We start from the raw sequence: 13,265 nt of genomic DNA, 5'->3' as shown, positions 1-13,265 counted from the left end.
TCCTCCCTTTCTCCCCTGCCCTCTCCACCAGGTCCCCCAGGCCCCCACCCAATCTCCACTCCGATCACCAAGGAGGGTGAGGCCTTCCATGGTGGATCTCTAGTATCTGTCATTTCATCCAGGGCAGGGCCTAGGCTCTCCCCCAAGAGTCCCTGCTGAGAGAGCCTCTCATATTGTGGCATGGGGACTCAAAGTCTATTTGTACACCAGGGGTAAGTACTACCCAAGGCCCCATAGATTACCTAGGCCTTCTCACTGACACCAACATTCAGGGAGTCTGAGTCAGTCCCATGCTTTCCACACAGCCATCAATCTGGAGTTCAAGAGCTCCCCTTGTTTAGGTCAACTGTTTTTGTGGGTTAAACCAGCACACTCTTAACTCCTTTGCCCATCAGTTCTCTCTTTCTGACACTGGATTCTAGTTCAGTTCAGTGCTTGTCTGTGGGTATTTGCCTCTGCTTTCATCAATCGCTGGATGAAGGTTCTATTTCCTAGACTTTTTGGCAGTGGGATTGTATTGTAAGCCATTTTTAAGGTGGGGGGGTGGTTTAAGATCATGGCCACCAAATAATTTATAAAATACAAAAAAAAATCAATTATTTGGAAGTGATGCCCTAAAAATACAATACCAAGATTTTACTGTTAAATTTAATAGAAATAAAATCACTCAAAGGTTCAAGGTTTTCATCAGATCTGTGCTCTGTGTCATGAGGATGGACAACCAACAGTCAAGAATCCAGCACCATTCACATCACTGCCTTTGGAGCCTGACCCGTATGCTGGGTTATTGAGGTTACAAGAGTAAAGAAAGCTTTCTGGGAATTGTGCTCTTAGAGGACTGAGATGGTGAGTTTTAATTGTTGGCTCAAAACTACCTAGAATCACCTGAGAAGAGGGTGTTAATGAGGGATTGCCTGGATCAAGTTGGCCAGTAGACAAATCTGTGGAAGATTGTCCTAGCTGCCTTAACTGACGTAGGAGGACCCGGACTGAATGGGGAAGAACTATTGCCCAGCTTGAAGCCCGGGCTATGTAGGAGTACACAAAAGTAACTGAGCACTGAGTGTGCAAGCATTCCCTCTCTGCTGATTTGATGTGGCATGACTAGTTGCTTCAGGTTCCTGCTTTGACTTCCCCACACTGATGGTCTATAATCTAGAACTGTGAGCTAAAACAGCACCTTCTTCCTATGTTGCTTTGAATCAGGGTGTTTTTATCACAGCAATGGTAACTAAAATAGGACAGGGCCTTATTTTTGGTTAAGGAATAATTAGACATGGGAATCACATCGTAAACAGAATTCAACTGTTTGTACCACAGATAGAGGTCAACTCGGCTGAGACACTGGGCACCCAAAAGGTTGAAAACTTAGCCTCAGGGCCAGGTTAACAATCAATGTCCAATTGTCCCCTGGGATTTCAAAACTAAGATACTGATATGAAAAGAAGTTCCATGCGACAGATGTATTTGATTACAATCTTGTAGCAGTAATTGAGAAAATCTTTTTATTGCACTGGAAATACACATTCACTCTAGAACATAGGTATAAAAAAGGTTCTGAAAGCTCAACTTTCCTAACATAACCACCTTCCTAACACCATGCTATATAGCCCACCGAGCTTTTTCTTTACTAGTCTCTGCTCATTTCTTGGAAGAATAAAGGCACTGAAGGCTTCAATATCTCCTTTCTCATGTTGTCAGGATGGTGGACCACAGGGATAAATCAATAAATTCAATGCAGGATACATTCAAAGTACTGTCCCCAAACCTTGCAACCATTCAACAATAAAGGTAGTTTGGATGTAATGTGCAACTCAGAAAATAGAGGGCTTTTATATGGAGCATCACAGTATACAAGGGTTATACAAGTTAGCAACTGTTACCTGGAGAATGACAGCCTCCCTTTCTATGTAATGACTGAAATCAGAGTTTCTCTGTCTTAAGTTGCAAATGTCACCCTTGACGGTCTAAACTATATAAATGTAACTGTACTGATGTCCTCCAAATGAAACTTATTCTAATTTAGGTACACCTGTTCACACAATCTGAACACATTCCATCATTATGGTGTGTGTGCATGTGTGTGTGTGTGTGTGTGTGTGTATGTGCGTGTGTGTGTGTAATGGGTTACTAAACAGAAACACCAGCTAGGCAAACATTTCTATGTTATACATTCATATAAAACAAATAGGAAAAAAACCACCGATAAAGGAAATGGCAGGTGAAACTTGGTACAGCAGCAGAACTTGCTTGGCATTCTCCCCAGTTTCTAATTGACCACTCCAGGAAGGGCCAGGATTAATTAAAGTCCTTTGGGTTGCTGGCTAGAGTGAGTATCACAGGACTCTCAAAGCTGTGCCTCCCCCTGACTCACACCAAGAAGTGGCAGCTACAATTATACAAAAGTGTTGGGTAACCTGAACCAGGAGATGCCTGGAGTTGTCTTCATGTTACTCCATAAATACAGTCATCTCTGGGATACTCACATCACAGGTGCAAGAAAGACACAAACCTTAGAAGACAATATTACCGGGAATCTTTAGGGCCAACGATTCAGAGGATAAATTGCACAGTTCTTGTCTCTGGAGCATTCGTATGTTACAGGTAAAGGGGATCTCTTTTTCTAATTTAAACCAGGAAAATCTAAATCCAATGGCATCTGAATACAATGTTTACATTTCTCATAAATTCTCTCCTTCCTTCCTTCCTTTCTTGAGATGCTATACTAATGTAACGACACTTTAATTGAATTACAAAACCTAACAAACACTATATTCACACCATAGTAAGAAAACCCAAATATAAACTCCTGTGTCCTAATTCCCTGAGAAGTATACATCTTTCAATAGCCCAGACATGAAGTGTTCCTCACCAGTTACTCTGTCTGCATGGCCATCTTGCACCTTTTTCAAAGGTCACTTCAATGTCCATATCTAATATAAGTGAAGTATGATTTACAGGATACACAACATTCAGTCATGGAATTTACATCAGAAACTACATCCCACAGTTTCTTGTCAGAATGCAAATATGAGAACTGAACCTTATCAATGTGAAATTGATTAAAAGAGTTCTTAAACTACAATGAATTTACCTAAATACCAAAAAAAAAAAAAAAAACAAGCAAGAGAGCTGGAGAGAGGACTTGGCAGTTAAGATAACAGACTACTTTTTCAGACCCGAGTACAGTTCCCAGCACTCACAGCAGCTCCAAGGGGATCAGTTGCCTCCAGTATCCATGGGCACCTGAGCTCAGCTACACCTGACCACATACAGACACTCACACATACACATAATTTAAAAAGAAAAAGGAAAAGAACGTGACATGCTCAAACTCTTGAGAGTTTCGAAATAAAATGATTTGAGATCGCAAAGTTGCAGCTAGTTATCCAATAACGTCATAGCTGTTTTGACACCTCTTTAAAAGAGGTGATACTAACCTCTTTTAAAATTAGTCTATACCTGAGATAAGGTTCTGTGTTGTTCAAGCTGGATTTGAACTTATTCTCTTCCTACTTCCACTTCCCAAGCGCTAGGATTACAGGCTCCATCATCACACCCAGTGGATGCTGGGAATCAAACTTGGGGCCTCATGCATGCCAGGTAGATACTATAGCAACTGAGCTATATCCTCAGCACTACATTACATTTGTTTACCTACTGTGTGTGGAGAGCTATGTATGTTGGTGCACTTGTGCAACATTGCACTTTAGAGGTGAGGGCACAACTTTTATGAGTTGGTTCTTTCCTTTCACCGTGTGGGTTTGGAGGATCAAACTCAAGTCGTCAGGCTCAACGGCGGGTACCTTCATCCCCAGAGCCATCCTACAAACCTGTAAGCTTCATTTCTACACTTAACACTTCGAGTCAGTATCCTTTTACAATCTCTAACAGATTGCCAGTCCTGTGTGAGAGGAACAGCTCCACATTTGAAATGTATATTCTATCTCTCCCATAGGATGGTTTGGAGATTCAAATAAGTACTTCTATGAAATATTTTTGCCATGATGAGAGCAATGGGATTTCACAGAAATAATGTCCTCTGAGCTGTAGCAGAGTCAGCCCTGACAGTAACCTTTGTTGTGGAACATTATTTATGATTTAATAAAGATTGCCTGAAATATCAGAATGCAAAACCAGCCACACTAGTTAGTTATAGAAGCTAGGTGGTGGTAGCACAGACTTTTAATCCTGGAACTCAGGGAGACAGAGGTAGACAGATCTCTGTTAGTTCAAGGCTACATGAAACTGAGAAACAGCTCATACAAAGGAGATCTTAGCACTTGGGATCCCGTACCTTTAATCCCAGGCTTTGAGAGGTTTAACAGGAAGAAGCAAAGGGTCCCATGTGAGAATTAGTCTCTAGCCACATTGAGGGGAGCATAGCAGTCTGGGATTGCAGTCTGAGGCTTGGTGGAGACAAGACTGGAGCCAGATCACCCATTTCAACCTGAGACAGAGGTAAGAGCTAATGACTGGCTGCTTTGCTTTTCTGATCTTTCTCTTGAAGTTTGAACCTCAATCTCTCTCTCTGCCATTTATTATTTCATGTTACAAACCTTCTCCTGAAAGTCCAAGAATTTGGAAATTAAATTGTTTTATAACAATTACTTAAAGTCATAAAGCAAAAATATGTGTGTCTTTGACTGTTACTCTCTCACACTGAATACTGAGAGGCGCCTGAATACACAGTTCTTTTTCCTATTATTGTATGAAGGTTTGGTGTATGCTTTGTTTTGTTTTGTTTTAGAAACTGACTACTTTGATCTTAGTAGAGGAATTCCTTTTTTCTTGGTGTCCTACATATTTCTAGTGAGATCAAATAAATGTAAGTTAAATACTAAAACTGTATTAAAACTTTAACAAAATCTTTCTCACTCCAGTTAACTTACTTGATTGGGCTATATGATGTAGAAAAATCTCTTACCTGTAAGACTCTTAGGAATCTTGCATCAATGTCTGAAGAAATGCTTGACTCAAAGTGAGCGGGGGAGTGTGCCAAATAAAACTGGTTTAAAGATTGTCTTGTGGTCAGATTTGAAGCAGTTGCTTATGGCTAATACATTGTGATGTTATACAGAAGTTCAAAATACGTTTTAGCCCAATAGACTGAAACATAGATGAGATTCTAGTCTGAGATAAGAGACAAACACCCTCACATTCCTAGACCAAGTGCTCATATAAGTAGCAAGCAAACGGATTGAGTAAGTTTCTAGTGGTTTGATCTGTCTGGAACTGTCCAGCCCTCCTATACTTCTGCACTAACTGCAATTCATCCTTTGAAGAGTAGACCACACAGCAGGAAGGTCACATGAGACACACTTCTCCTATAGTCACATCAATTCCTGTTCTTTATTATACTGCACTGTGTGATCTCTTATATTAATGGCATGTCTTTCCCATGTCTGGGGCCTGAAAGGGCAGCACCTATGTCTGTCTTCACAGTGTTTAGCACACACATGAGGGGCTTTAACAAGCGGGGCACCTAAGGCACAGAGTCAAAAGTAAGATTTGAGTGCACTATTTTAAAGTGAAATGAAACGCAAAGAGAATTTTTGACAGATAACATACCAGCATATTGAATGAAAACAGAGTCAGCATTCCTGATTTTTCCAGTCACCTCTGGCTCCACTGTGGCTGTGGACACCATTGCCAGTAAATACTTGATAGTACATTCCCAGTTTAGCACCAGGCGCCATCTCCTTTTAGTTACGTAATGGTCAGCACAAAGCAAACAAACAAGCCACTGAAACAATCCCACGAATAAATAAGGCACAAAGCTTTCTGTTTAGACTGGGTGCCTTTAGGGACACTTGTTTACATCTTCCCTGGTCATGGAGAAAGGTGCTGGTGTTTCTGATTCATTAGCAGGTTAGGGGAGGTGTTACCTGTGAAGTAACACTCAGCCAGTTTGTGACAATTTTATTGGTGCCTATTCTTAGCTCTGTTCTCAGCTCACTTCCCTGACATGAGGACATAATTGAAACTCATGATCAAGTGTCCTTTTCTGAAGATGATAGTATGGAGGGGCTGGTGTGCCCTTTCCCTAAATATATGCTGTGATTAATTTGTGCAACCTATACACCATTGCGTAGATGAAAGCTGGGCATCTTTGGGAGTTAATTCTTGAAACACTGAAGAACTTTTGTAAGAGGTTACACAATTAAAACCAGTTAGAAACACCTGTCCAGCTCTGGGGCCAATTGGTTACCAGAAGGTGGAAGACACACAGCAAGAAGGTCTCTCCCCATGCCTTCTTTCTACATAGAATCTGTATAGTCTTCTTTTCACCTAGAAGCCAGCCAACATTCTGGTCCTGATCCAAGCTGGTCTCATGGATTTGAGACAAATCTCCCAATCTCATATAGACTCTTTCTACTGCCAACACCTCTTTAAAGAGCCATAAGATACCACACCCCATACTGTCACCTCATCACCTCCCTGCCTTACTTTAGACAAAGTCCTTCTCAAAGCCCCATGTCTAAAAGCTTGGTCTTCAGGGTAACAGTCTTGGGAGGTCTCTGTAGGCCATAAATGGTGTGTCCTAGTGAGAATTTCTTATGTTACTGGAAGTGTGATCTCAAAGGGGATCAGAGGACTCATTTTAATACTTTCTTTCTCTCCTTGAGTAAGGATATGCACCCTTGCTGGGTTACATGACTCTCCCACTCTGTTGTTATCAAAGAACCATAGACTTGACCTTAGACCTGAACCCCTAGAATGAGCTCCAACTAACCTCCTTGCACTTTTACAAGTAACCTGGTTCATATATTTAATTGTAGTGACACAGGAGGACTGATATATCTCCCAAATCCAAGTCAGCACCCTGATGTCTAAAACCTCTCCCCATAGAAGATAGGAAGAGAAATACAGTTTGCACAAAATACAGCAGTAGAAGGAACAGAACCAAGTGAACAGAGATTGAAGGAAAAAGCTTTCCAGGCAAGAGGAAAAGGAGAAAAATGTTATAAAACATCCTGCCATTCTATGTCTTTACTTGGAAGATGTCATATGACTTAAAGATGGCAACTTCGTTAAAAAGTAATTCCTCCAAACTGGTGAAACATGTCAAGCTTGAAGCAAAGCACAAAATGTCAAGAACTAGACAATATTATTTTATGACTCCATCCTCATAGCTAAAGTCCATGTTATAATTATTTGTTACCCAGATCATGGCACTATTGGAAATGGGAAATATTAATGAGATGGTGTCCAGTGGGAGGGCTTCAGGCTCTTGGGGATCTGCAGTTAAACAAGACATTGGAATATCCAGTGTATCCTACATGAGGTGGATGTTTTGCCATAATGGTGACCATAATATGCCAACTCACCATAGGCCTGAAACCACCAACTAATCATAGACTAAACCATCTGCCTCCTACTGTAAGCCAAAAGAAGCTTTTCTCCCTTTTCAAACACTTGTTACAGTTCAGTATGTTAACTGCCACACTCATCTTTCTGCCTAGTCCCTTCTGCTACTTCTTTCAAATGAAGCCATAACTTAACCCTGAAATTCAGATATTGAAAGTTTGGACCAGCAGATCTCAACCTGTGGGTCTCCATCTCTTTGGGGGATGGGAGCTCACATATCAGATATTCACATTATAATTCCTAACAGTAGCACAATTCCAGTTATGAAGTAGCAAGGAAATGTTTTTATAGTTGGGGGTCACCAGGATGTGAGGAACTGTATTAAAGGGTTGAAGCATTAGGGAGGTTGAGAACCACTGATGTAGATCAAAAAGCAGGTAGAACTCACTGATAGGGTGCAGGGAAGGCTGCAGAGGTCAGTATCCCAGTCTCTACCATCTCAATGGCTTGTTTCATCTCAAGCTTCTTATACAAAGAAACGATGCTTGATTTTGGCAGGTTCCTCCGGATTAGAATTTTCCGTAAGTATCTATGATCAAACTTCTTGAACCTAAACATTAAAACCAACATCTCCATGTGTATTGTGGAAGTGTAGATTTTTCTTTAAACAAATTACAGCTAAACATTCTGAAAAACATCAAGTGCCTAAGATTCATCACATTTGAACATTTTCTTTAAAAATCATAGTATTTATGCATTTTTAAATAGAAAAGAATGGTCTAGTGGCCTGAATACAATGAAATCAACTAAACAAAAAAGAAAGGGACAAGGTGCAATCAGGGCAGAAGGTGTGCATGGGGGGGTGGGCACTAGTCCTACTCAGCTGTAGCTGTAGGAAAAGAATTGAAGTGGCTGAGGTTTTTGAAAAACCATTGTCTCCTAAGGGCTCCTAACAGCAGCTGCTTTACTTACAGTAATATAGGTCTATTCAGCCAGAACCCAGTAAGTTTAAATTGGCTGCCTGCTAGAGTAGTTTTGCCTCATTGTGTTGCAGATCACTTTGAATCATGCCAACTAAGGAAAAGAACTACCCCCTGCCCCTACCAAACATCCCAACAATCTGAATAAAGGAGAGCTAGATGACTAATGCTGCAAACATCTGGTCGACCCATTAGCCTAAGCTGACATACAATGATGCCTTCCTTGGGAGCTTGTCTGGAGTCACAATTTTCAATGCCTCTAATCATTTCACATTCAAAGAGTAGTTTTTCTGCCTGCTTTGTTTTTTGATGGGGAACATAACTTCCTGGTGTTTTGGCTTGTTGTCTAGTGTTTGTTTCCCTGGACCGTAAGGTAGACAGACACCATCAGTTACGTCCCCTCTGTGTATGGCAGACTGACCTCCAGAGCTTTGTCCCCTTTTTGGCTTAGATCTACCTGTTCTTTTCAAGTAGGCCACCCTTTGGCCTTCTGCTCTTTGTCATGAGGTGCCGTGATTCATCCTCAACCCTCTGTACTCAGCTCCTCCCAAAATCTGTCTTCCCAATGCATTTGACATTTCTCTTACTGAGTCCATCTTGACCTTGTACTTGTCAACTGATGTGGCTCCATTGCCCGAACCCTGTTAGCCACTTATGTCTCTTGATTTGGTGGGTCATTCTTATCATGTTGGCTTTCTCCTGCATCCTTCCCCATCCTCACTGTTCACCTCTGCCTGGCTTCATCCGCTCTTCCATTTCCTCATCAGTTCCATTAGATGGGGAGTTCTAAGTCCTATGTTCAGTTTGTGTCTTCCACCTTTTATAAAATCTCACACATGCCCATGATGTAGTTGCTGGCTACTTGCTGATGGCTCCAGACACATTCCTCCATCTTGAGATTAAAAGAATCCATTCAGAAATGTGGGCTGTGGTGAGCAAGAAAGGCTCTAGGCATCTCAGAAGAATTGCTGTTTACCAGTGACTCTTAGAGGGCTCCAATAGAGTTTATCCAGGCCCTTAAACTTCATGAAATTGATGATCACATGTTTGAGCTACTGTTGTCAGGAGGAAGGGAGTACTCACTGCCTTTGTTTTCAACTTAAATATGACTTTCTACTTCCCATTTTCTGCTTGTGCTATTCCTCTTCATGGCAACCTGCCCAACCTCTACAGCTTTCTCCAGACAACTCTCTTGTCTTGTTTCTTGTATAGTATAACTCTGGGTCCTTCATCTCCCAGGCTCCCCATACCTCAAGTAGCCATTCATTGTTAGGCAATGAAACCCTAAACTACTTACTTGTCTCTCACTTGGTAGTGACTCCATTGCCCACAAACATCTTCAATACCAGCCTTCAGATGATCCATCAGCTGCCAAACCAAACAGAATATGATGAAATGTTAGTGAAATGTGAACTCTAAAAGGCTAACACTCAAAAAAATCTATAGGCTTTGTAAACTAAGGAAGACTTTAATTAAGAATAACCTCTTTCCAGCACTGCCAAAATAGCTCAGTTGGGAGAACGTTAGACTGAAGAATAACCTCTTTCCTAGCATTCTGGTCATGCCAATAGAAATATGTCATGCTTTTCATAGAAATTCTTTCTCTTCATAATTGAAAGAGTATGACAAACTTCTTGATAATTTGCATGAAATATAGTGAAAATAGTGTGCCTAGCACTTGGTTTAAATAATGATTTTCCAGAAAGATCTAGAAATTTCTCAGTATTGAATCATGTGAATGCAAAGTATAATGATTAGCTATTACTTTTACTTTCATTGTGAAAGAAAATCACATGTGTAATTTACATAGTTACCCAAGTATAATTCTTCAGATGCTCTACTAAAATAATAAACACACACACTTGTCCGTATTCTTCATTCTTTTCATGTCAGATAGGTAACAAAGAAGGCGAAGGCATAAATACCCAATCATCATATTTATAAACCAATATAAGATCTCTCTCTCTCATACACACACACACACACACACACACACAGAGAGAGAGAGAGAGAGAGAGAGAGAGAGAGAGAGAGAGAGAGAGAGAGAGACTTTCATCTTAAAATTAAATCCTTTAGTTCAGGAATTTACAGTCAACACACAAGTCAATTATACTCTTTGTTTTGTTCATAATGACATATAAGAATTTTTAAGGAGAAATATCTTAAAATCCTATAAATACATCTATATCTTGGTTTATGATGGCTTCTGTTTTATTTTGGAAAAATAAAAATTTGAAGTTATTATGTAAACCATTAATTGATATACTGTCTTCTAATGATAATCATAAAATTTTTTTCAAGATAGAGTCTCTCTGTGTAAACCAGGCTGGCCTCAAACTCACAAAGAGCCACATGCCTCTGGTCTTCAAGTGTTGGATTAAAGGCTTGTACCATCAGAGTTGACCTTAGTCATAACTTTGTAAGAAGGAAAAATAAATGAGGAAGAAGTTAAAATGCCCATTAAAAGACATGTTGCTAATTTCTATTTTTAAAAAAAGGAGATAAGGGTAAAGACAAAAATGTATAATCAGTTTAAAGTATCAACATAGCTTCTTTTTTAGCATTCTCTGTCCTAATCTTTTAAATATTCTCAAATAACTTTGCAACCTTTTATTTTGATTTCCTAGAATTTAAATGACTTCATTTCCTCAGGCATTTATTGGTATGAAATTCAAGAATAACATATGCAGATTTCACACATCTCTATAGCTTTAAAATGATCAGAAGTATGACTCCTTTGGTGTAAAAATAAAATAAAAAAATCTAGTCAAATTATTCTACTTAGCTCAGGAGCAGCTGTAATGACATGGCTTCACAGGCATTACTTGTACACAGTCATTTTGGTGAACACTTCATGTGTGCATGTGTGTTCATGTATGTATGCATGGGTGCATACATGTGTGCATTGTATATGCATGAGTGTGTATGCATGAGTGTGTGCATGGGTGTGTACATGCATATGTGTGCCTGTATGTCTCTTACATGCTAGTTCTTGTTTCTACTTATGGGAGTTATTTTGAATATCATAGTTTTAATGCCATGTTGAACTCAAACAGACGAATAGGAGCCATATTCCTGTGAAACAATGACTGCAGCAGCCACGAGGGCCAGCACATTGAATATTAGCAGTGTGACATCCTTCTGGGGTTTTAACTTGATTATGAAAATATCCAATTATCCAATCAAGTGCTGATTTGTATGTTGTTGTGACTGCATTCTGTGGATGCAAGTAGAGCTTGCCATCAGTTGCTTTAAACAAAGAAAGGGATCCCAGACAATACAAGTGACCTGATTAGATCAGCTGAAAGACCTTGAGAGCAGAGGAATTTTAGGATTCTTGAGTTAAGAACTCCACTTGTTGGGCTGAGGACATAGTTTAGTGACACTGTATTTGCCTATCATGTGCAGGACCCTAGCTTTCACCGTCTGGCCATGACAATGTAGGAAGTCTGTGGAGATGGAGAGAAACAGCCACTCTTCCCTAGAGCCTCGAGAAGGGAATATAGCACTGAAACACCACGAGTGGGATCCAATTTGGTTGCTAATTACTGTTTTAAGAGGTGTTATATTTGTTTATGATGTGGAATATTTTTAATGATGCAAAGATGTGCTGCATTCTTTTGTGCTGCATTTGTTTAACTCTTTGAAGCTGTGTTACTTTGCCTACCTAAAACATCTGATTGTTCTAATAAAGAACTGAAACAACCAATTGTAAGGCAGGGGAAAGGATAGATGGAACTGGAAGGCAGAGAGAATAGATAGGAAAGATCTAGAAGTGTGAGAAGGAGGAGGACTCCAGGGGACAGCCAACCGGCTACACAGCAAGCCACAGAGAAAGAAGTAAATAAAGGTAGACAGAAGCAGAGAAAGATAAAAGGCCAAAGTTAAAAGGTAGAAGAAAAATTTAACTTAAGAAAACTTCGTTAGAAACAAGCCAAGCTAAGGCTGGGAATTCATAAACAAGAATAAAAATCCGTGTGTGTATTTATTTGGGAGCTAGGTGGCAGGCTCCCAAAAAAGCAAAGAACAAAGAGCCAAAGAGCAAAGAGTAAAACAATGCCACATCTCCAAAGGTCTTTTTTCAAAACTCTAAGGTAACACTCTTGCTTTATTAGAAACCACTACAGTTGTGCTACTTCCCTGCAGCAGCAATAGTAAAGAAGTATAGTCCTTTCAGTGGAGCTAGAAGGAAGAGTCTACATGTCTCCTGACATGTACACAGTCTCCTGAAGGCTCTAGATGACTATCAAAAGCCCCACACACTTGTAGTGGGAGATTTCAACACCCCACTCTCACCACTAGACAGGAATACCAGACAGAAACTCAACAAAGAAGCAAAAGGTCTAATAGAAGTAATGACCGAACTGGGATTAACAGACATCTGTAGAACATTTCATCCACATAAAAAAGAATATACCTTCTTCTCACCACCACATGGAACCTTCTCAAAAATCGACCACATACGTGGCAACATATCAAACCTTAGCAGGTACAAAAAAATTGGCATAACTCCATGCATCTTATCAGACCACCATGCTTTAAAATTAGAATTCAACAACAACACAAATTGCAGAAACCCTACAAACTCATGGAAATTGAATAATGCACAACTGCACCATTTCTGGGTCAAAGAAGAAGTAAAAAAAGAAATTAAAGACTTCCTAGAATTCAATGAGAATGAAGACACAACATACCCAAACCTATGGGACACTTTGAAAGCAGTGCTACAGGCGAAGTTCATAGCACTAAGTTCCCACATGAAGAAACTGGAGAATAGTTATACTAGAGAATTAACAGCACAGCTGAAAGCTCTAGAACACAAAGAAGCAAACTCCCCCAGGAGGAGTAGATGCCAGAAAATAATCAAATTGAGGGCTGAAATCAATAAAGTAGAAGCTAAGAAAACAATACAAAGAATCAATGCAACGAAGAGTTGGTTCTTTGAGAAAATCAACAAGATAGACAAACCTTTGT

General features: G+C 40.0%; 1 protein-coding gene across 2 annotated transcripts in view; it reads right to left on the bottom strand.

Annotated features, from left to right (window-relative positions):
* Positions 1–13,265, bottom strand: part of Slc9a4 (solute carrier family 9 member A4) — a 62,425-nt gene that overhangs the window by 19,521 nt on the left and 29,639 nt on the right. For both annotated transcript variants that reach the window (XR_001196817.3, XM_013117370.3), the window contains exons 7-8: positions 9,589–9,659; positions 7,760–7,921 (exon numbers count right to left, since the gene is read on the bottom strand). Coding sequence is in view for 1 of the 2 variants with exons in the window: in XM_013117370.3 (XP_012972824.1) it covers positions 7,760–7,921; positions 9,589–9,659 (233 nt within the window). In the remaining variant the exon portion in view is untranslated. The remainder of the gene's footprint in view (positions 1–7,759; positions 7,922–9,588; positions 9,660–13,265) is intronic.

The sequence above is a fragment of the Mesocricetus auratus genome, unplaced genomic scaffold (assembly GCF_017639785.1).
Source record: "Mesocricetus auratus isolate SY011 unplaced genomic scaffold, BCM_Maur_2.0 Super-Scaffold_100021, whole genome shotgun sequence".
Taxonomy (NCBI): domain Eukaryota; kingdom Metazoa; phylum Chordata; class Mammalia; order Rodentia; family Cricetidae; genus Mesocricetus; species Mesocricetus auratus.
This window is presented reverse-complemented; position numbering and strand designations above follow the sequence as displayed.